Source organism: Somniosus microcephalus, chromosome 6, assembly GCF_052327205.1.
Source record: "Somniosus microcephalus isolate GS21.2 chromosome 6, FLI_Smic_1.0, whole genome shotgun sequence".
In the NCBI taxonomy this organism is placed as follows: Eukaryota; Metazoa; Chordata; class Chondrichthyes; order Squaliformes; family Somniosidae; genus Somniosus; species Somniosus microcephalus.
The window spans coordinates 19,539,658-19,564,923 of NC_140992.1; the positions used below are offsets into that span (position 1 = coordinate 19,539,658).

Sequence of the window (25,266 nt, forward strand, 5' to 3'; positions counted from 1 at the left end):
AATTCCACGGGTCGAATTCTGAGTAACGTTTTGAAATGAGACGTGTTATAGTGTGTACTCCGGGGTTGATTTTAACTGTGTGACCCGGGGGGGTGCTCTGTCTGTCTCAATGCCCTTTATATATTGCCAGGACCCTGTCAGGATGAGGAGAGCTCTTTACCCGGGAAGGGGCGGGGTCACTGGTCCAATCAGGTTGAGGAAAGGGCTCCAGAGCTGGGAGGGAGGAGAGCAGAGTGCAGCGACCTTATCACATTACACAGGAGAGAGAGCGGTTTCTCCATGTAACCGAAAACCCTCCCTGTTGTTACCCAGAGACTGTCGGAAGAAGATCTCGCAGAGAAGGATCCCGGCAGCAACTCGGGGCTGGGATGAACTCCAGACAGGGGGGGGACATTGCTGCCATGTTAATTGACTGGAGTTTTTTCATCTCTTCACCCCGCCCAAAAGAAGAAAGGTTTTGGGATTGGAAATATGTTCTCTGAATGAGAGGCTTCTGTTAGTGGAGGAGAGACAGACGCTGGGTTAAAATCTAGCACGGTGGAATTTCCTCTTTTTTTCTCAACAGCCACAGTTTGGGGAAACTTTTACTCCTGAGGTTGGGGGGTTAAGATGCCACAGCGGCAGAAGAGGGTGACTTTCTGCGGAGCCGGCTTGCTGAGCCTGGTGTCTGCTGTGGCGGCGGCTGTCGCTCTGGGGACTCAGTGCTGGGTCGAGGGCTCACTCCTGTGCAAGACCGGAGCTCAGCTGGTCAACGCCTCGGGGACAGAGCTGGAGCAGTTCATCGGGGGCATCCGATACGGGATTTTCCACGGGCAGAGACTCCGGCAATGTGGTCTCGGAGGAAGGAGCCTTGAGATTACATGTGGGTATCTATAATAACGCTGTGCAATTGTGACTTGCTCGCTGTCGCTTGCTTCTTTCGCCTCAGAAGGTGCTCTCCATATAAGTTATTTGAGCAGTTTTCATTCAATCAATGAAAGAAAAACTTGCATTTTTTATGTGCGGAGCGGGGCAGGGAAGCGGAGTCGAGGCCAAGATCAGATCAGCCATGATCTTATTGAATGGCGGAGCAGGTTCGAGGGGCTGAATGGCCGACTCCTGCTCCCATAGCAAAATACTGCGGATGCTGGAAATCCGAAATAACAACAGAAAATGCTGGAAAAACTCAGCAGGCCTGGCAGCATCCGCGGAGAGAGAAACAGAGTCAACGTTTCAGGTCGAAACCCTTTGTCAAGTCCTGATGAAGGGTTTCGACCTGAAACGTTGACTCTATTTCTCTCCACGGACGTTGCCTGGCCTGCTGAGTTTTTCCAGCATTTTCTGTTGTTATTCCTGCTCCTACATCTTATGTTCCTATAGCGCCCTTTCACGGCCACCGGACGTCCCAAAGCGCTTTACAGCCAATGAAGTACTTTTTTGAAGTGTAGTCACTGTTGTAATGTAGGAAACGCAGCAGCCAATTTGCACACAGCAAGCTCCCACAAACAGCAATGTGATAATCTGTTTTTAGTGATGTTGATTGAGGGATAAATATTGGCCCCAGGACACCGGGGATAACTCCCCCTGCTCTTCTTCGAAATAGTGCCGTGGGATCTTTTACATCCACCCGAGAGAACAGACGGGGCCTCGGTTTAACGTCTCATCCGAAAGACGGCAACTCCGACAGTGCTGCACTCCCTCAGTACGGAGCTGGGAGTGTCAGCCTAGATTTCTGTGCTCAAGTCTCTGGAGTGGGACTTGAACCCACAACTATTCTCACTCAGAGGTGAGAGTGCAACCAACTTGGCCATGGCTGACACTGATAGTGAAGGGAGTTGTGGATTACAATTCCCAAAATACCAATAAAAATCCTGCAATGCCATTTCATAAAAATGTGAATTTTGACTTGCCCCCCAAAATTAGTGCCATTGTCCATTTAGTGCCAGGTTGACTGGTCCTGGCATGTCCAGGTGAGATGCAGGCACAGAAGGCAAAATCTAATCTGTCGCTTGGATTTCTTCCAGTTTCAATGTAAAAGTTAAGAGACAGAAGCCCAAAATGAAAAGTTAAAATAACTGAAGACATTCGTGTGGAGCATAAACGCCGGCATGGACTGGTTGGGCCGAATGGCCTGTTTCTGTGCTGTATATCCTATGTAGTTCCTATGTATTACAACATGTATGGGGGCATCACGATTATAACCATCGGGCCTCATTAACATGCCATTGGCCCAATTCCCACCCATTGTGGGCTGGAAACAGCTGCCGGTCTCTGGAAAATTGGGCGGCAGTTGGTTGCCCATTGGCACTTGCGTAAATGTGGGAAGGGGGTTCCGGGTGGTCCCACCGTAGGGTGGGTGGTTGATTTTAACTGTGTGACCGGGGGGGGAGGTGCTCTGTCTCAGTGCCCTTTATATTTGCCAGGACCCTGCCAGGATGAGGAGAGCTGTTTACCCGGCGGGGGGGGGGGGGGGTCACTGGTCCAATCAGGTTGAGGAAAGGGCCAGGGCTGTGAGGAGAAGAGCAGAGTGGAGCGACCTTATCACATTACACAGGAGAGAGATTTCTCGCTGTAATCGGGTCGGGATTGGTGGGATGGTGGAATACGGAGCAGAGGAGGCCTCAATTCTCCTTGTAGGGGCCCGGAGAAATAGTCCTACTGCTCTTGGCTCCATAAGAGAAAGTATGAAACCTACCTGGAGGGCCTCTTCAGCTTCCCAATCCTCCTCACGTTGGCTTTGACCTGAGAGGAAAACTATGGCAGTGGCAATCACTGTCTGGACCTGATGGCATCATCAGGCACCAATTAACATGCGCAAATTAGGACCCAGCCACCAGTCCAGAAGCATCTGTTAAAATCGAAAAATGGTAGAATCCAGGTGGCTTGCCGGCTGGAAAATAACTCACAGGGATTTTAACTGCCGACACGCCCGGATTCTGCTGGGCTGGTACACCCCTCACTGCCCCCATCCTCACCGTGCGCCTTAATTCCATCATCACACCGGCACACATTGTCCCACCAGTGTGACATTTCCATTCTTCAAATCAGTCATTCTTGTGACCTTTCTGGGTCAGATTGCCAACTCACCGCTGAATTATGAGCGGTTTTGTGGTGTGGCCCTGTGCCTGCTTAGAAATGGAGTGACCCTGCACAAACTCATTACACTTGTCAGAGTGTGTGGACTTTCATCTCCCACAAGTCTGGACTGAATGCAAACGCAGCTTCCCACTCTATCACCTTGTACTTCTTCTCACTGTTACTTTTAATTGAATTGATATTAGAAAATAGCTTTTTAGAACTGTATTTTTTACTTTGTCTGTGGTATAATAACAACATTAGCAATTCTACTGTCTACAACATCAAAGTAAAACGTACCATTTCTTCGGATGAAAATATCCTTTAAAAAAAAAAATCATTTCATTGACAGGTGCCCTATTGCACCCATTAAGTTGGAAGAATGGTTGCAAAAGATAGTGTTGTTACAAAGTACTTAATTTCAGTAAATTGAGGTTACCAGATTGGCTTTTGAATTGCATTGAACATGCCAAGCAGATGTTCACGGGTCATCGAAATTCATATCACTCAGGAAAGATATTCCCTTTGGAGTAATTTAGTGGTACAGGCAATAAAGACCATCAGTCTTGCAAGCACAGAAACGAGATTCAGAACCGTCGGCTCACAGTCAAATCCCTCGCGTTCGGTTTACGGCTTACACTGGAGAGAAAGCTTCACTCGAAATTTATGAATAGGTTAACTAAAGCCTCAGAGGAAATCAGTGGGGGGTCACTCAGTCCATCTCTCCAGATTAGTCAGCCACTGGAGATTGGGTGTTGTTGCATTATTTTGTCTGGATAGATACAACAACAACAAAAGCTTGCATCAGCAATCGCCCTGTTCTGTAAACTTTGCAGTTAAGGTATAGCCCTAAAGGAGATGGGAACAAACTTGTGTTTAGGTAGCTCTGCATTACACCCCTCAGATTGTTTTGAATTGTAGTCACTGTTGTTATTTAAGCAACCATGGTGCCTGTTTTGCACATAGCACTCCCCCTTAAACAGTAACGAGGTGAATAACTGTAAATCTGTTTTTAGTGGTGGTTTACAAGGGGACTGTTGGCCAGAACAGCCCTCTAATCTTCTTCAAACAGTAACATAGGATCTTGGACATCCACCGCAGCAGATTTGACAAGGACTTGATTGATATCTCATCCAAAGAATGGCACCTCCGACAATGCAGTACTTCCTAAGTGCTGCACTGAAGTACCAGTGCAGATTATGTGCTCAAGTCTCGTACTGGGGCTGGAGGTCACAATGTTCTGACCCAGAAGCATATGCTCAGAGTGCTACCAAGTGAGCCAAGCTGACATTCGGCCCATCCAATCCCATCGCTCTAGGACCCTAACTCTCCCATTGGAGCATCCAGCTGCATTACCGATATCCTCAATGGAGTGGATTTTGCGGTGGGTAATGACGGCGAAACTGTCAGCGTTCGCCGTCATTGCCCCTCTGAAACTGACCGCAACTTCAGGATTTTGCGCATTCATTCACTGCTCCAACACTGGCTGTGCGGTAGAAATCCTCTCACCTCCCCACTCCATAGCCAGCAATCAGTGTAATCAGTGAAATCAGTGGAACTGATGAAACATGGGCTTTTCCATCGTAATATCGCTGTTAAATACCCCATTAAATGTTAAGCCTTGTTGGAATAGGTGTAACTGGGGTGTTAACAGTGTATTGATTGATAAACAAACGTTCTGGCCCTGAAAAACTAATTTTTATATTTGTGGAGTGTTAAATTTCTCCATTATGATAAAAATGTAATTTAAGAAAAACTTTAGTTTGTTCATGATATTTCAGCTTCTACCTTATCCCCATGTGAAAGTCCCAAGCTTTATTTTGCTCCCTGTAACATTTTTTAAAAGTGCGGATAAAAGCTGCTTTTCATTTCCTGGTTTGCTGTCTGTGAGAATTCTTCAATGTGATTGGCTGCTTAGACAGCTTGTTGCTGTCACTGCAGCTCTTCGCTGGGGTTCCCCATTACACTGCGCAACAATCAATTGAACGTTGAGAAAGGCAAACTTCTCGCCACAGAGATCTCTGTGGGCAGCTTTCTTCAGGGTCAGCGGCGAGCACCTTAGCTTCCCCGCTGACCGCAAATTATGGGCCAATATTTTTATCTCTACTATCCAGCCTGGCAGAATACTCCCAAAAAATTTAGCATTCTTTGAGTAAAGAAGTCCTTTGTAATACCCACTTTAAATTAATTTAAGATCAATTTAAATTGAGGCCAACATTGGCTCCATCATTTCAAATCACCAGCAGGTGAAACCAAAATGTTGTTATTCAAATTAAAATATTGGTGTTCATTCACATATAGTTTTGAAACTCCCATGACTTATATTAATTTTCCTCATCATGTAGTCATTTCATATTTCGAAAAATTATTTCCCAAGTGTGAGATGACTACTTCCCAATTTAATATATGTGTATGAATTCTGTATCAGTGAATCCAGAATTAATATTTTAGCTCATGTATATTATACTGCCATACTAAATTAGAATACAGGAACAGCACTGCTATAGGTATAAGTTCTGAATGTCCAGCATCATCTACTGATGTTTTAACTTTAGTCAGTAGACATATCAGAGCCCAGATGAATAACCTCTTACCGTTGGGATCACTACAATATAAAACTCATTCATGCATTATAAGTAAAATAAAAGACGATGAGAAGTGAAGCATTAAATTCTTAATTCACTAGTGAGAAAGCAGCATAATCCACCCTTGCCTGCAGTAGTTGTGATAGATTTTTTTCCTTCACCCATGAAAAGACCAATATAACTCATTGGTACCTGCAGTCTTTCTCACTTGGGATATGAAACTCGATACCTCACTTCATATCATCTCATACCTTCTAATATCCTTTGTTTCCAATTGCGTGTTAGATTCTTATATGCCTGATTGAAATTTTTTGGTGTTGCAGACGTTGCATCAATAGTGGAACGGAACCTATCAGTTTAGACCTACCACTGTAACCTCCAATCCATTCCCAGCCAGACACAGAATCACAGAATGGTTACAGCGCAGAAGGAGGCCATTCGACCCAAAGATGTGCGGGTTAGGATGATTGGCTATGATAAATTGACCCTTAGTGTTAGGGGGATTAAATACGTGGGGTTACGGGGATAGGGTGGGATATGTGTAGGGGTTACGGGGATCGGGTGGGATATGTGTCGGTGCAGGTTCGATGGGCCGAAATGGCCTCTATCTGCACTGTGGGGTTTCTGTGATTCTGTGATTCTGTGACCCGCCGAGCCCGCGCCGGCTCTCTGCACTTCAGCCAGTCCCACTTCCCCCTGCCCTTTCCCCGGAGCCCTGCAATGTTTTTTTTTCTCTTCAGGTACTTATCAATTCCCTTTTGAAAGCCACAATTGAATCTGCCTCCACCACCCTTTCGGGCAGTGCATTCCAGAACTTTGTACAACTCCTTTTTTAAAGGAGTCAGTGACCTCTGTTTTACTTTTTAGCGTCCCTGTTCCACAAACTCACTAGTCTGTGGGCTCACATTCAACAGCACAGTGAGTTGCCACACTGGCTGTGTAGGTCATTAGAACATTTGGAACTGTTTTTGTTTGCTATTGCATCAATTAAATCCACTTTTAGTACAAATGGTCAGTTTTACAACAAGTTGACACTTTTCAACAATTAACAATAATCCGTCGGACTGATGTTTTGATAAGCGGTGTATTTGCATGAGTTTACAGTGCTTTGGCTGAGGGAATATCACTTGTTGCAAAGGCTAAGAAGATCACAAATAACAACAGAAAATGCTGGAAAAACTCAGCAGGTCAGGCAACATCCATGGAGAGAAATTTGAGTTGACATTTCGGGTTGAACCCTTCTTCAAAACTGGAAAGAAAAGAAACTAGATCGAAGGCAGGGCTGCGATCGGACAAAAGAATAAAAGAAACAAAAGAAGTAAAAGAGATTAGAAGCTAGATTGGGTGACCGCTTTGCGGAACACCTCTGTTCAGTCCGTAAGGGTGACCCCGAGCTTCTGGTCGCCTGTCATTTTAATTCACCGCTCCATTCCCACTCGGACCTCACCGTCCTTGGCCTCTTGTATTGTTCCACGGAAGCTCAACATAAACTCGAGGAACAGCACCTCATCTTCCGATTAGGCACTCTGCAGCCTTCCGGACTCAATATCGAGTTCAACAATTTCAGATCATAACCTCGGCCCCTATTTCATTTTCTCTTGTAATTGTTCCACTCCTTTCCCCCCCCCCTTTCCTTTTGTTTCTCTCACACCTGGCAGCTATCTTTTGCCCTGCCAGTACACTTTACACCTAATCCCAGCCTATTACCATCTCGTCTAGCTTCTAATCTCTTTTACTTCTTTTGTTTCTTTTATTCTTTTGTCCGATCGCAGCCCTGCCTTCGATCTAGTTTCTTTTCTTTCCAGTTTTGAAGAAGGGTTCAACCCGAAACGTCAACTCAAATTTCTCTCCACGGATGTTGCCTGACCTGCTGAGTTTTTCCAGCATTTTCTGTTGTTATTTCGGATTTCCAACATCTGCAGTATATTGCTATCGTAAGAAGATCACAATCTCCGTTATTTGTTCTGTAATCTATTAATATTCACCATCCGTGTATCATGTACGGTGCCAGTTCACTGTGAAATCGTCACCTTCACTATATTTCGCTTGAGAAGCGGAGATTTCAGATAAACAGTTTGGAAACTAACACTTCCTACCAGCAGACCAACAGAAATTAAATTTAGTCGGCAGCCCTGCTTTCATTTTCAGTGCCCTAATCTGCTTTGCGACTCCCGCTGCTTGCTCATCAGCAGATTTAAATTCAGGCCAATTGTTCACTATCTGCGTAATGACATTTGATGAGACTGACATGGTTTGTGACTAAGACCAAGGCCAGAGTTCATTAAAAAAATTAAGTAAGGAAGCGTAGCTTTAGTCATGACAAGCAGATTGTTTGACACACTGTACCAACAGATGAAGTTGGCATAATCCATCAGCGACACTGTTCTAATGGCCCCTCTTACAAATGAGTTGTGACAAAGGCTTTTTAAAAAAAAGCAAATTAGCGAGAAATAGAAGTTATGTTGAATGACAGAAACAGAACCATTGTAGTGGCACTCTACCTGATAGAAAATAGTCCTTCTGAAGTTTAAAAAAAAAATGATTTCCAATTTATGACTGAGCCACAAACTGTAAAACTGTTGCTAATTATCATTTTAATTATTTTTACAGACTCTGGATTCTAACTGTCACAAATAATAAAGAAAACACAACAGGGGTAACTTTAACTCTGGGCGATGGTGAAAAATGGGTGATACTGAATTGGCCGACCGTTAAACGCCCCGCCTGGTTTTCCGTTCCATTCACTTCAGTGGAAAGGAATCTTGGGTGTTGTGTATAACGGGTGGCCAATTCGATATCGCCCAACTTACACCTTACCCCAAAGTTAAAATTACCCCCCCAACTTCCTCAAAAGGTGACTGGAATTTTTAATGAGCTTGTGGTGGAAAAGCACGTTAATGTTTTTAGAACTGGTGTCATCCCTATCTCCGCCACCCTCTGCCCCATCAAGCAGCCAACTTGTTTGCTTTCTGCTATTCACGCCCTCCTTTATGATAGTGTGAGGATAAAAACATATACACATCGGGGTTGTGCTATTAGGGATGGACACTTAACATAGCCAAATGCTTCTCCTCAGGACGATAAAGAATGAACACTGTCGAGTATGGCTGTTGCCAACTTGTGATAGGAACAGGAGCAGGCCATTTAACCCCTCGAGCCAGTTCCGCCATGGCTGATCTGCGATCTAACTCCATATACCCGCCTTTGCCCCTTAACGAAAAGCTATCAATCTCAGATTTAAAATTAATTGATCTAGCATCAATTGCCGTTTGCGGAAGAAAGTTCCAAACTTCTACCACCCTCTGTGTGTAGAAGTGTTTCCAAACATCACCCTTGAAAGGTCTGGCTCTAATTTTTAGACTCTGCCCCTTAGTCCTAGACACCCGAACCAGCAGAAATAGTTTCTCTCTAAACACCCTATCAGTTCCCCTTAATAGCTTGAAAACTTTGATCAAATCGCCCCTTAACCTTCTAAATTCCAGGGAATACAATCCTAATTTGTGTAATTTAACCCTTGGAGTTATCATTCTGGTAAACTTACGTTGCACTCCCTCCAAAGCCAATATATCCTTCCTACGGTGTGGTGCCCAGAACTGCTCACAGTACTCCAGGTGTGGTCTAACCAGAACTTTGTATAGCTGATGTGGCAATGGGTGGGTTTGTGCCAATGGCTGTGTACCCGGTGATTCCTGATTTCCGCTGGCTGTCTGAGGGAACCACTGAGTTGAAACCAGCTGGCTTTGCTCAATGGATTGGGGGAACTGGATGGGTGAGATTCTGCTGACAATTCTCACTCACGTCCCGATGGCAAGTTACAGAACAACGTAGCCCTATAGAAGAAGGCCGCTTGTCTGCTCTCCATTCCAGAAATAGGGAGGGATAACTCACCAGACTAGGAGAGAAGTTGGCAAGCTGTCTGCAATATGCTTTCACTTAAAAAAAAGTACCGCATGTCGTTATCATTTAAAGGCTGTGCACCGAGAGTCAAAGCTGGTGGTTTGTGTCATTTTCTGGGTCATTGGTTCATCGCCCAAAGGGCGTCGGCTATCAAGGGAAAGGCTGCAGTTATCTTTAAACATATGTTCCAGATTTTCATTGACGGAATGAGTTAAGTACATACAATGACATTTAAATCCCTGCATGTGATCAGACTGATTTTTATTATATAGGTCATAAACAATTTGTCAACCATTATTGATATTTCACATATGTGTTGTGTCTGTTAGTTTCACATTATATAAATGCCCCTACAGCTAAGGAAAAGTTTGATTTCACTTCAGAAATAAAATTCTAATAATTATATAAGGCACCATACAGGCCAGAAAAGCCCAGCTTTGATTCGCTGTCTGTGCCGAATTCGCTGAGCAGTGTCCATGCAGAGATAGGGGAGCTACATTTAGCACCGGTGCCCCTGGGGCGAGGCAGAAGGACATTCCCAAACCCGATTACTATTCCTGCTGAGAAGTGTGGCTTTCTGGGCATCAGGTGTGAAAGGGGCGTGGTATGATGTTCTCATGGTAACATAGATAAAGAAAGAAAGACTTGCATTTATATAGCGCCTTTCACGACCACCGGATGTCCCAAAGCGCTTTACAGCCAATGAAGCACTTTTTGCAGTGTAGTTACTGTTGTAATGTAGGAAACGCGGCAGCCAATTTGCGCACAGCAAGCTCCCACAAACAACAATGGCCAGATAATCTGTTATTTCGTGATGTTGGATTGCGGGATAAATATTGACCAGGACACCGGGAATAACTCCCCTGCTCGTCTTCAAAATAGTGCCATGAAATCATTTACATCCACCATAGAGAGCAGACGAGGCCTTGGTTTAACGTCTCATCCGAAAGATGGCACCTCTGACAGTGCAGCATTCCCTCAGCACTGCACTGGGAGTGTCAGCCTAGATTTACGTGCTCAAGTCTCTGGAGTGTGACTTGAACCCACAACCTTCTGACTTAGAGGCGAGGGTGCTGCCCACTGAGCCACAGCTGACAGATAATATGGCCAGCAAGGTACAGGTACAGCAAAATATTAGGAAAGTAAATGGTATGTTAGTCTTTATTGCAAAGGGATTGGAATATAAGAGTAAAGAAGTCTTACTACAATTATATAGGGCCTTGGTGAGACGACACCTGGAGTACAGTTTTGGTCCCTTTACCTAAGGAAGGATATACTTGCCCTCGAGGGGGTGCAGTGATGGTTCACTAGATGGATTCCCAGGATGAGAGGGTTGTCCTATGAGGAGAGCTTGAGTAGATTAGGCCGATACTCTCTGGAGTTTAGAAGAATGAGAGGTGGTCTCATTGAAACAAATAAAAAATCTTGACAGGGTTGATGCTGGGAGGATGTTTCCCCTGGCTGGGGAGTCTAGAACCAGGGGTCACAGTCTCAAAATAAGGGGTCGGCCATTTAGGACTGAGATGAGGAGAAATTTCTTCACTCAGAGGGTTGTGAATCTTTGGAATTCTCTACCCCAGAGGGCTGTGGATGCTCAGTCAATGAGCATATTCAAGTCAGCGATCGATAGATTTTTGAATATTAAGGGGATCAAGGGATATGGGGATAGTGCAGGAAAGTGGAGATGAGGTAGAAGATCAACCATGATCTTATTGAATGGCGGAGCAGGCTCGAGGGGCCGAATGGCCAACTCCTACTCCTATTTCTTATGTTTTTATTTCCTCGTTACTGTGATCCTCAGTGGATCCACTGCTCAGAGTGCTCATAGGCTTCAAACCCTGGCCTGTAGGGTGTTGGCTAAGCTGGGGGATTCACTTTTGTTCTTGCTGTCTAGGAAAGAAGGATCAGGAAGATACTATCAAGGAGTCAGGGTGACTGAGCTTGCCTAGAACAAGTGGAAAGCCCATTAAAAAGCAATGGGGTAGAGTTTCCACCTTGGGCGCAATCGATGTTTTTTTTTCTCCGAGATTGCGCTCAATCTCATCTGCATATCATCCAGCGCAATCAGGCAGCGTTTTTAAAAAAAAAATTTGCTTTCAAAAATATTCCTTGATATATTTAAGCGTGGTAACTTGGTAAACTTTGATTAATACAGCTGAAAAGGGTTTATCACAAAAAGGTGTTATTATCACAGTGTCAATCCACCACCTGTGAGCAACCCGATTTTCAATGTCTGAAAATGACAAAAAAAATACAACTATTTTCTTGTTAGATTGGGGCAGAATAGTGAGTCCCTTAGTAAATTAAATTTAGGCCTAAGGATTATATCGATTTGTAAATCGCTCCCTGTTATTTGATTATTTGTAGCACACACTATTTCAGTTTCCACGTGTGGGGACAAGGAGTCCGTTCCTCTTTGGGTCACATAGATGATAGGAGCAGGAGTAGGCCATTCGGCCCTTCGAGCCTGCTCCGCCATTCAATGAGAGCATGGCTGATCATCCAAATTCAGTACCCTGTCCCTGCCTTCTCCCCATATCCCTTGATCCCTTTAGCCTTAAGAAATATATCCAACTCTTTTTTGAATATATTTAATGAACTGGCCTCCACCGCCCTCTGTGGCAGAGAATTCCACAGGTTCACCACTCTCTGGGTGAAGAAATTCCTCCTCATTTCAGTCCTAAATGGCTTACCCCTTATCCTTAGACTATGACCCCTGGTTCTGGACTCCCCGGCCATCATAAACATCCTTCCTGCATCTAGTCTGTCCAGGCCTGACAGAATTTTATAAGTTTCGATGAGATCCCCTCTCAATCTTCTAAACTCCAGTGAGTATAAGCCCAATCGACACAATCTCTCCTCATACGTCATTCCTGCCATCCCAGGTATCAGCCTGGTGAAGCTTCGCTGCACTCCTTCCATGGCAAGAACGTCCTTCCTCAGGTAAGGCGACCAAAACTGCACACAATACTCAAGGTGCGGTCTCACCAAGGCCCTGTACAACTGTAGCAAGACACCCTTGTTCCTGTACTCAAACCCTCTTGCTACGAAGGCCAACATACCATTTGCCTTCTTAACCGCCTGCTGCACCTGCATGCTTACCTTCAGCGACTGGTGCACAAGAACACCCAGGTCGCTTTGCACTTCCCCTTCTCCCAATCTATTGCCATTGTGCTCATAACCCATATGCTTTTTTAAAATATTCATTTATGGGATGTGGGCGTTGCTGGCAAGGCCAGCATTTATTGCCCGTCCCTAATTGCCCTCGAGAAGGTGGTGGTGAGCCGCCTTCTTGAACCGCTGCAGTCCCGTGTGGTGAAGGTACTCCCACAGTGCTGTTAGGGGAGGGAGTTTCAGAATTTTGACCCAGCGACGATGAAGGAATGGCCTATATATTTCCAAGTCAGGATGGGGTGTGACTTGGAGGGGAACTTGGAGGTGGTGGTGTTCCCATGCGCCTGCTGCCCTTGTCCTTCTAGGTGGAAGAGGTCACGGGTTTGGGAGGCTTAATCAGCATGTTTCATATCCTCACTGTAGAATTAAGACCTGTGAATTCAGTGCTAAAGGATGATTGAGAAATGTCCATGTTTTTATTACCAAGTCATTCTATTCCAGTGTCAAGAAATTGATGATCAGTTTCTACACAGACCATGAATTTCCACGGCGATACTTTTATTAATGCAAATGAGCATTTGTTTCTTATTCCATCTCAATAAAATTGATTTCCAATTTAATCTCATTCATTAAAACACAATAAACTTTTACATTAAAAATGAAATGGCTTGATACCAGGGATGAAGGATTTCAGCTCTATGAAAGGACTGGAGGAGCTGGGGTTGTTCTCCTTCGAGCAGAGAAAGTTAAGGGGGAGATTTAATAGAGGTGTTCAAAATCATATAGGGTTTTGATAGAATAAATAAGGAGAAACTGTTTCTACTGGCAGGAGGGCCGATAACCAGAGGACACAGATTTAAGGTAATTGGAAAAAGACCCAGAGGGGAGATGAGGAGAAATATTTGTTGTGATCTGGAATGCGCTGCCTGAAAGGGCGGTGGAAGCAGATTCAATAGTGACTTTCAAAAGGGAATTGGATAAATACTTAAAGAGGAAAACATTTGCAGGGCTATGGGGAAAGAGCAGGGGGGAGTGGCGCTAATTGGATCGCTCTTTCAAAGAGCCGGCACAGGCACGATGGGTCGAATGGCCTCCTTCTTTGGTGTATGACTTGATTGGCCCAGTGGCAAAAACTATTGAGCATGCCATTCATCCCCGCCATCCTACACACACAATGAGGTCCCAATCCCAGCGGGATAGCACGGAGGCTGCATTGAGCAGACGATCTGTGTTTGCCACAAAGGAGCTAGGAGAGGAAGCAGAGAGTAGGGGTAATTATTCAGATTGGAGTAAGGTAGAAAGCAGTCTTCCACAAGAATCAGTGCTGGGACCATAGTTATTCATCATAATTCTCAGCCACTCCTTGCAATACCCAGCAGTCAAGTCAACAATGGCGGAGGCAAGTGGGTGGGTCAAGTGGCTTTTGTTTAGTAAATCGACACAGAGGAAATCAAATGAGAAGAAAACAACTCATTTAAAAAATAATTTGAAACCAATTATTGCACACACACTTACACAGACACGTATTAACTGTAGCACGGTGAATTCCTTCATCATCATTTAACATAAAACAGTGTTCTCTAAGGATTCAAGTGATGAACAGCAGGAAACAAAAAGCTCCATGCAACTCTTAGATATAATTATTTTTAATAGCAGGAAATGGCCATTCGGCAAATCAAGTCTGTTCTTATTTGATAAATCTTTACCCAACCTATTTAACGTCTCACCATATCCCTTGAGAAACATATCTAATTGCCTCCTGAACACATTTATCCTGTCCACTTCAGTAGCCTTCCCTGGTAATTTATTCCTCAAGTCTATTACCCTTAGTGCAAAAAAATGTTTTACCTGACATCCTTTCCAACTTCAAATTTCCTTATTTCTAACGTGTGCTGTGCAGTTTTAAAAGCTTTTACACTAGTGAGAAATTTACCCAAGTCAGTCTTGAAATCTCATTCATAATCTTGAAAACATCAACTGTGGGGAAAGATTGTTCTGGTCACTAAAGAAAGAAAGACTTACTTTTATATAGCGCCTTTCACAACCACTGACTCCCCAAAGTGCTTTATAACCAATGAAGTACTTTTGAAGTGGAGTCACTGTTGTAATGTGGGAAACGTGGCAGCCAATTTTCGCACAGCAAGCTCCCACAAACAGCAATGTGATATGATAATGACCAGATAATCTGTTTTTGTTATGTTGATTGAGGAATAAATATTGACCAGGACACCGGGGAGAGCTCCCCTGCTCTTCTTCAAAGTAGTGCCGTGGGATCTTTTACGTCCACCTGAGAGGGGCAGCTGGGGCCTTGGTTTAATGTCTCATCTGAAAGATGGCACCTCCGACAGTGCGGCACTCTCCTCAGTACTGCACTGGAGTGTCAGCCTAGATTGTTGTGCTGTAAAATACTGATGAAGATCTCCTCTGGTCAGTATTTCTCGCAAAATCATAAGCAAGTTTTTTTTTCTCCCAGCGCATTAATGACTTCGCTGGCAATACCACACACACAGGAAACCTTCAGAAGAGCACTTCCACATGGGGGGAGTTTTGACTTTCGGTGACAGTGTAAAAACGGGCAATATCGATTCAGCCGACTGTTATACATCTCTCCCTGTTTTCATTTCCATTGAAGTCTCGGCCCACTCTACACGTAGCCGTGACTGCAGCTTCCAGCCCTGTACCTCCCGTGCTCCGTCTCCCTCTCTCCACCCAGGTATCAACTGAAGAGGAACCCAGAGACGGGTCCTTATTTATTTTGTAGCGAAGGAGTGCTCCTCCAAACTCCACATATGGGGGAAAAATTGGGTCACGCCCCCTTTGGGGCGCTAACTTCACCGGGGCGCTACTTTTAGCTCCCCGAAAGAATTAGTGCCCCCACGCCTGAAATTCTCTGGTAGCGCCCCAAGAAGGAGGCGGGGCACTACTGGAAGCGCCCCGCCTCCCTCTTGGGGCACTGCGAGTGAATATCACGGCGCTACTTGCCACAGTGCCATGCGTTGCGGCATGTCGCGCCGCGGTACTGCAGGCCGGCCTTGCGCAGCGCAACCTGGGGCCCAGCTGGGCCACTAGGGATCAGAGTGCCGGCAAAGGAGCCCGGCACACAAGAGAAATGCTGGGCTCAGTGAGAGCAGCCGGCACCCCGCGGGGGGGCTGCACAGGAGGCCGGGGACAGCACCGGGGGCAGGTGCTGGCAGGCGGCCAGCAATAAAATGGCCACCCGGCACCTCCCCTTTAATTAGCACCATCCAGGCCGCGGGTAGGCCCCCTTGACCCTGTTGGACATAGTGTCCGGCGGTAAGTCAGGGGGCGCTACCGAAGATCGCAGCCGGGGCACGAGCGGAGCGCTGTGCATGGCGTGACATCATCGCCGGAGGAGCAGCACCGCAGGGCGCTAACGGTTACCGCCGCTGCTAACCTCCCGCTGAATTTCGTGGGAGGTGTTGGCGGCGCCGCGCCCGGGCGCTAGTTGCTTTGCGTCCCATTAGCGCCCTCTTAGGGCGCTAACGGGAGGTGCAAATCAACCGAATTTTTCCCCCATAGGAACAGGAGGAGGCTATTTAGTCCCTCAAGCCTGTTCCGCCATTCAGTGAGATCATGGCTGACATCTGTGACCTGACTCCATACACTCGCCTTTGGCCCATATCCCTTAATACCTTTGGTTAACAAAAATCTATCAATCTCAGATTTAAAACTAACAATTAACCTAGCTTCAATTGCCGTTTGCGGAAGAGAATTCCAAACTTCTACCACCCTTTGTGTGTAGAAGTTTTGTCCTAACTTCACTCCTGAAAGGTCTGGCTCTAATTTTTAGACTCTGCCCCCTAGTCCTAGACTCCCCAACCAGCGGAAATAGTTTAACTCTACCTTATCAGTTCCCCTTAAAACCTTGCAAACTTCGATCAAATCATAAAAATAGCCCGCGTCACTGCCAAAGCAGGTCAACCTCCAGCCAGTTCCCCCATCCCAAGAACAGACCCCCCTTTTTCCTGGATGTCGGCCGGGCTGCCCCGGAGTGCTTGTCTTCCGCCCGCAGCCCGCCAGCCCCACATTAATGAGTTCCGGCCGGTCTCCCATCAGCATTATTGGGCGGCTGGCCAAAAAGAAGGAACAGAGGAAAAATCTACCCCTGAGTGTTGGCAGGCTAATGGGCCATGGGGGCGGCGGGGTGGGGGGTGTGTATCAGAGCCTGATAGATTTGCCCAATTCCTTGACACTGACTGCAATGGTATTATTACATCATTGAGCTGGCTGCGATGAACTAGCTCAGCACTGGAGTTATGCAATCTAATTGAGGTTACGGTTTACTGGTTCGGTACTATGCATGTCACGTCTTCAGCGGCCAAGAAGAAACCTGATCCTGGCTGACAGATGCTCTGCGGAAGCGAAATGTGCAACGCTGCCCTTGTGGTGCAGGGTAGCAAACTGTGAGCTGCTAAACTACGGCTGTAAATAAAAGCAAATTGCTTCATCTGCCGGACGTTGCTAATATCGTACTCGCTCCCGACAACCTATGGATCAGTAGTAATCTCAACATAAAATCTCAGTGACAGGGAAAACAGCTAGAGTCTTGTCATGCTGAACACATTTAAAAGGGGTACTTGTGTATTCAATTCAGCCGACAGTTTTATTTTAATATAAAAGAGATTAAATGTACTGGGGTTAATTGGTTATATATTAATCCTGTGAGGGAAGTATCCAGTTAAAGATGCTTTGCATAATAGCAATAGTCCCGCCTACACATTGAACCACCCCACTTTGCGATTAAGACTGGGTAATTAGTTCCTTTCCTGATACCCATTTGCCTACCCTGCTCCTCTTCCCTACCTCCGTACTCACACAATGAATGGATTATTGGTTCTGTAGATTCAACCTGCCAAGGATCACAGCTATCATTAATCACTGGGCCGGCTCCATGAGGTCTCACGAGGAAACAGAAATTAGCCCCGATATTTACCGAGGCGGGATTTCCAAGCCCGGGGGGAAGGTGGGGATGGAGTTCTGGTCGGGCTGACCGCTGTACAGTTTTATCGCCGCAACGTGCGTGTTTTATTTCTCACAGGTTCCCCGCTCGGATGCCTGCCTGATTAACAGGCCTGGCTCCATGTCAAGCGGGGAACGCACCAAAAGAGGCCATAGAAACATAGAAGATAGGAGCAGGAGTAGGCCATTCAGCTCCTCGAGCCTGCTCCGCCATTCAATGAGATCATGGCTGATCATCCAAACTCAGTACCCTGTCCCTCCTTTCTCCCCATATCCCTTGATCCCCTTAGCCTTAAGAAATATATCTAACTCCTTCTTGAATATATTTAATGAATTGGCCTCAACTGCCTTCTGTGGTAGAGAATTCCACAGGTTCACCACTCTCTGGGTGAAGAAATTCCTCCTCATCTCTGTCCTAAATGGCTTACCCCTTATCCTTAGGCTGTGACCCCTGGTTCTGGACTCCCCGACCATCGGGAACATCCTTCCTGCAGCCCAGGCGCAGGGAGGGAGCCCGTTGCTCGGGTTGGAGATTGAGAGGGTGTTGGGGAGTGGGGTGAGGGGAGGCGGTACAGCATGGTTTGGAGGGTCGGGGGGGGGCGATCGCGGTGAGTGGGGGAGTCGGAGAGAGCTCGGCACCATCCAGGACAAAGCAGCCCGCTTGACTGGCACCCCATCCACCACCTTAAACATTCATTCCCTCCACCACCGGCGTACCATGGCTGCAGTGTGTACCATCTACAAGATGCACTGTAGCAACTCGTCAAGGCTTCTTCGGCACCACCTCCCAAACCCACGACTTCTTCCACCTAGAAGGACAAGGGCAGCAGGCGCATGGGAACACCACCACTCCCAAGTTCCCCTCCAAGTCACACACCATCCTGACTTGGAAATATATCGCCGATCCTTCATTGTCGCTGGGTCAAAATCCTGGAACATAGAAACATAGTAACATAGAAGATAGGAGCAGGAGTAGGCCATTCGGCCCCTCGAGCCCGCTCCGCCATTCAATGCGATCATGGCTGATCATCCAAATTCAGCACCCGGTCCCTGCTTTCTCCCCATATCCCTTGATCCCTTTAGCCTTAAGAATTATATCCAACTCCTTCTTGAATATATTTAATGAATTGGCCTCAACTGCCTTCTGTGGTAGAGAATTCCACAGGTTCATCACTCTCTGGGTGAAGAAATTCCTCCTCATCTCTGTCCTAAATGGCTTTCCCTTTATCCTTAGACTGTGACCCCTGGTTCTGGACTCTCCAACCATCGGGAATATCCTTCCTGCATCTAGTCTGTCTAGTCCTGTTAGAATTTTATAAGTTTCAATGAGATCCCCTCTCATTCTTCTAAACTCCAGCGAGTACAAGCCCAATTGACCCAATCGCTCCTCATACGTCATTCCTGCCATCCCAGGTATCAGCCTGGTGAATCTTCGCTGCATTCCTACCATGGCAAGAACATCCTTCCTCAGATAAGGCAACCAAAACTGTACACAATACTCAAGATGTGGTCTCACCAAGGCCCTGTACAAATGCAGCAAGACATCCTTGTTCCTGTACTCAAACCCTCTTGCTACGAAGGCCAACATACCATTTGCCTTCTTAACCGCCTGCTGCACCTGCATGCTTAACTTCAGTGACTGGTGCACAAGGACGCCCAGGTCTCGTTGCACTTCCCCTTCTCCCAATCTATTGCCATTCAGATAATAATCTGCCTTCTTGTTTTTGACACTAAAGTGGATAACCTCGCATTTATCCACGTTATATTGCATCTGCCATGCTTCTGCCCAATCACCCAACCTGTCCAAATCATACTGGAGTTTCTCGGCATCCTCCTCACAGCACACATGCCCACCCAGCTTTGTGTCGTCTGCAAACTTGGAGATATTACATCTAGTTCCCTCGTCCAGATCATTAATATATATTGTGAATAGCTGGGATCCAAGGACCGATCCCTGCGGTACCCCACTAGTCACTGCCTGCCAGTCGGAAAAAGACCCGTTTATTCCAACTCTTTGCTTTCTGTCTGCCAACCAGTTCTCTATCCAAGTCAATACCTTGCCCCCAATCCCATGTGCCTTAACTTTATGTGGGACCTTTTCGAAAGCCTTTTGAAAGTCCAAATACACCACATCCACTGGTTCTCCCTTATCTATTTTACCAGTTACATCCTCAAAATATTCCAGTAGATTAGTCAAGCACGATTTACCTTTTGTAAATCCATGTTGACTTTGTCCGATCCTGTCACTGTTTTACAAGTTCCCTGCTATTACATCTTTTATAATGGACTCTAGCATTTTCCCCACTACCGATGTCAGGCTTACCAGTCTGTAATTCCCCGTTTTCTCTCTACCACCTTTTTTGAACAGTGTGGTAACATTAGCTACCTGCCAATCCATGGGTACTGTTCCAGAGTCTATCGAATTTTGGAAGATGACCAGAAACTCCCTCCCTAACAACGCTGTGGGTGTACCTTCACCACACGGACTGCAGCGGTTCAAGAAGGCGGCTCACCACCACCATCTCGAGGGCAATTAGGGATGGGCAATAAATGCTGGTCTTGACAGCGACGCCCACATTCTATTAAAAAAAATATTTAAAAAAAGATCGGCGACTGAGATGGGAGGTTGGTGGTGTGTTGAGGGGGGGCTCAGATCGTGGGGGGAGAGGTCCGATCACGTGGAGTGGGAAAGAGGTTTGGTTGGCGGGGGGCCGGGTGGGGGAAGCACTGCTGCTCCTCCTGGCCCACAAGCAGTGCTGGAAAGGCACTTACCTCTTCCACACAATAGTCCTCGCCTCCTCGAGACCCGGTAAACCTGATCGGCCAAGGTTAAACCTGGAAGAGAGATCAAATTTGAGGCCCGCAGTCTCATTAAAATACTTAAATGAGTGACCTGCCTCCCATCCCGGTTCTGTTAAAACTGGAAGTGAGCAGGTTCAAGGCGGAATAACAACAGAAAACGCTGGAAAAACTCAGCAGGCCAGGCAACATCCGTGGAGAGAGAAACAGAGTTAACGTTTCGGGTCGAAGCCCTTCTTCAGAACTGAGAAAAAAGCAGGAAATGAAACAGATTAAAAGGCAAGTTTGGGGGCTGGGAAATGGGGGAGGGGATGAAAGAACAAAAGGGAAGGTCAGGGAGAGGTGAAGAGACATTAAGAGATATTCAAGACGAGACGAGATGGTAATAGGACAGGTAAAGAGACAAAGGATGGCTCTAGATGAAGTGTGAAATGCACTGGCAGAGTGAGAGACAGTTGCCATGTGGGAGAGAGAAAAAGGAAAAGGCACAAACCAAAGGTGTGGATAAAAAATATCTAAAAATATAATAGGGGCCGAGGTTATGATCCGAAATTGTTGAACTCAATATTGAGTCCGGAAGGCTGTAAAGTGCCTAATCGGAAGATGAGGTGCTGTTCCTCGAGCTTACGCTGAGCTTCCGTGGAACAATGCAAGGTTCAGGTTCAAGGCGGGTTGGGTTCGGGTTTGAGATTTCTCACATCCCACCAGTCCCAAAGCCACCCGTTTTTGGGGGCTTAATATTACCCCCAAGGTCACAGAGACAAGAAAACACGGTCCCCGATGAGTTGGTTGGTTAAGGCTTCGTCCTGTGTGGAATCGAGCTGTTCAGAGCAGGAGGATCCCGGATTCGATTCCCCGCAGGGTGTTGAGTCGGCTGATTTCAGTTACTATTTGCTTCACCGTCACTACGGTAAAGAGGGGCGAGAGAAAATCTCCGAGTTCCCACTCCTGATTGCTATGAAAGGACCCCTGCTGTAATATTGTCGTGGGTAATTCTGACTTAGTGCGATAGTGTAAAACGGGCAATGAGCGAATGGACAGCCCGTTTTACATCTCTCTCCGTTTTAAATTCCTGTTGAAGTCAATGAAAATAACAATGGGAAGAGTTGTAAAACAGGCTGCCGATTCACTATTGCCCATTTTATACTCTCGCACAAAGTCTCAATTACCCTCCTTGTGCATGGACTTTGGGTGAGAACAGGTTTGGGCTCGGCTGTTGTCGTTGAATAGCTGTCAACATTCATTGTCGTGGCTCAATGACGGGCGAACACTTGGGTGAGGTGCCAGAGTGGAGCTCGTGCAGCCGTATCATTGTGAGTTACTTTCACCTTCGGGAGGTTCCTTTTGTCCATGAGGTTTCTTCAACTCTGGATTTTCTGGCCCACTACAGACTTCTTCTCTCTGTCAGCTGTGGCTCAGTGGGTAGCACCCTCACTTCTGAGTCAGAAGGTTGTGGGTTCAAGTCCCACTCCAGAGACTTGGGCACAAAAATCTAGACTGACACTGCAGGGCAGTGCTGAGGGAGTGCTGCACTGTTGGAGGGGCTGTCTTTTGGATGAGACGTTAATCTGAGAGGCCGTCTGCTCCCTCAGGTGGATGTAAAAGACCCCATGGCACTATTTCGAAGAAGAGCAGGGGAGTTATCCCCAGTGTCCTGGCCAATATTTATCCCTCAATCAACAGGAGTAAAAAAAAAATTATCTGGTCATTATCGCATTGCAGTTTGTGGGAGCTTGCAGTGCGCAAATTGGCTGCTGCATTTCCTACATTACAACAGTGACTACACTTCAAAAAGTACTTCATTGGCTGTAAAGCACTTTGGGACGTCCTGAGGTCATGAAAGGCGCTGTATAAATGCAAGTCTTTCTCTCTCAGTATGCTGTTTCAGAAGCGAGTATTGGCGCTTTCTCTGTCGAACAAGTTTCTCTAGAGCCAGGGGATGAGTGGCTCCTTTTATTTTTTTCCTGTGGAGGGGAAAAATTTAGATTGGAGAAATGCGAGAAATACGCTGCAGTGCAGATGTAACATCTGTCCCAGCGCAATCAGAAAGCAGCAGCCCAGGACACCGATCTCTTAACAATTGCTATTTCTTTTTCAGTTTTTCCAACCCTCTTGGAGGCGATACCTGCAAGTCTTCATGTCAGTGTAATACTATTTTCTGCAGCCTTCATTGTGTTTGCTCTGGTCGCAGCCGGATTCTTCATGTTCAATGCTTTCGGACGACCTTACGAGACCCTCCATGGTCCCATGGGCCTGTACCTTTGGAATACCATTGCATGTAAGTATCCTTGGGATTAGCATGGTGTTGCTCCTTTGTCAAGCCCAAAGCCAGACAGGTGAAAGGATGGAGGTGGAATAATGGCTAGAGTTTTGATTATTTGCTTTGGTGCAGACGGAAATTAATTGAAAACTTCAAAATCTTTCAAAAGAAAGGCCCTTATTATAAGACCACGGGGTCGATTTTCAGTGCGCCGTGAGGCGGGCTTTTAGGCGTGCGGGGGGCTAAAATCCCGAATTCGGGGGTCCCGATACCATCCCGCCCAAAACCCGCCTCCATGTAAGTTTCAAAGGAGGCAGGCACCCGCCCCGCACTGGGACCCGCCTACCTGTGGCGGGAAGGGATTAGTGCCAATTAACTGCCTAACAGGTAGTTAACAGGCAGTTTTTAGCCTAATCCCTATTTTGAAGGTTGTCGTGTGGGATTCCCGACGGCTCCAAACCATGCCAGGTTAGGGGAGTCGGGCTGTCGGGTTGAAGGACTTGGAGGGGTCGAGATGTCGGTGTTCAGGTGAGTGATGGGTGCATGAGTGCAAAGGTAAGTGTGTAAAGAAGTTTAAATTACCTGTACTTACCTTAACAGCATTCCTTCCTTCCTCTAGGCTTCGGGAGTCCATCATTCAGCTGGCACAGAAAGCAGAATGGCCGCGAGCTGTCAAAAGTGACAGCCTTCAGCTTTCAGTGCCGGCGAGATTTCTAACTGAGTCTGTGTAGAAGGACTCAGGTTAGAAGTAAGACTGTCAGTGTTTGACAGTTTCAAACAGCTGTGAAACACTGATATTTCATCTGTCAACGCGTCTTGACAGGTGAAATTTCAGTCTGTGACGTCACCTGTTGCCGGGTGGCCCTTAATTGGCCTGCTGAGCCCGCTGGACGGGCTCAACAAGATCAATCAAGTGAAAATCGCATGGATTGGCCACATCTTGATGGAGGCGGGACTACAACCCAAAAGTTGTAGTCCCGCCTCCTTCCCAACTTCTGAATGAAAATCCAGCCCCACGTATAAATAAGAGGAAAATACTGACTTCTATTTCAAAAAGATAGAGATTTCTTGTACAACAACAGAAAATGCTGGAAACACTCAGCAGGTCAGGCAGCATCCGTGGAGAGAGAAACAGAGTTAATGTTTCAGGTCTGGGACCCTTCGTCAGAACTGGAAAAAGTTGGAGATGGAACAGATTTTTAAGCAAGTGTGTGGCGGGGAAAGGGGGGAGGGGAGGAAAGAACAAAAGGGAAGGTCTGTGATAGGCTGGAAGGCAGGAGAGATTAAAAGACAAAAGGGATAAAAGAGACTTCTTGTATGTGGTTTAGATTTGTGAAGAAAGAAAGGAAGAAAATATTTTATTTATTTATTTATCACCTTTCATGACCTCAGGATATCCCAAAATGCTTTACAGCCAGTGAAGAACTTTTTGAAGTGTAGTCACTTTGTAACGTAGGAAGTGCGGCAGCCAATTTAAGGCGGAGATAGACAGATTTTTGAACGATAAGGGAGTCAAGGGTTATGGGGAGTGGGCAGGGAAATGGAGCTGAGGCCAAGATCAGATCAGCCATGATCTTTTTGAATGGCGGAGCAGGCTCGAGGGGCCGAATGACCTACTCCTGCTCCTACGTCTTATGTTCTTATGTTCAATTTGCGCACAGCAAGGTCCCACAAACAGAAATAAATAACCAGATAATCAGGACACCGCGCAAACTCCCCTGCTCTTCTTCAAACGTGGGATCATTTACACCTACCTGAGAGGGCAGACGAGACCTCGGTTTAACGTCTCATCCGAAAGACGGCACCTCCGACCGTGCAGCACTCCCTCAGTACTGGCACTGGTGTGTCAGCCTGGATTTTGTGCTCAATCTCTGGAGTGGGGACTTAAACCCACAACCTTCTGACTCAGAGGCGAGAGTGCGGCCCACTGAGCCACAGCTGACACCAAATACATGGGGATGAGCTTGGTGCCTGCTGCAATACTAGAACTGGAATAAACCACTAACAAAACAAATCCCTGCCAAACCTTGAGACCCACAAAACTCGAACAGGACAAATCAGCAATACAAGACTGGGCTTCAAGAGCCGGACTGTTGTAGCTCAGAGATGCATGTGGCCCTCATGCTGCAGGTTGGATACTGCAGCCTAGAGCCATTAGAGAGGAGGCTGTTGCTCTGTCAGCTTACTTTGAATTGAACCCAGGACCCACACCTGAAAAGACAGTTGCTGATTTTACAAAAGAATAAAAGAAACAAAAGAAGTAAAAGAGATTAGAAGCTAGACGAGATGGTAATAGGCTGAGATTAGGTGTAAAGCCCTGCCTTCGATCTAGTTTCTTTTCTTTCCAGTTTTGAAGAAGGGTTCGACCCGAAACGTCAACTCAAATTTCTTTCCACGGATGTTGCCTGACCTGCTGAGTTTTTCCAGCATTTTCTGTTGTTATTTCCTGAAAAGACAGTGTTTGGCAGTGTTGCCAACTCGTTATTTTGTTCGCAAATGACTGATTTTGAACCAGTGATTCATGGGGGGTAGAAGGAAGAGAATTCTTTGCTCCCATTGCCATGAAGCACACACATT

General features: G+C 46.3%; 1 protein-coding gene across 1 annotated transcript in view; it reads left to right on the top strand.

The window, feature by feature from the left end:
• The first annotated feature begins 267 nt into the window (after nt 1–267).
• The window catches only part of clrn1 (clarin 1), a 29,187-nt gene continuing 4,188 nt past the window's right edge, over nt 268–25,266 (top strand). The window contains exons 1-2 of the mRNA XM_085989811.1: nt 268–862; nt 22,528–22,707. Of these exons, the coding sequence (XP_085845937.1) occupies nt 610–862; nt 22,528–22,707 (433 nt within the window). The 5' untranslated portion in view covers nt 268–609. The remainder of the gene's footprint in view (nt 863–22,527; nt 22,708–25,266) is intronic.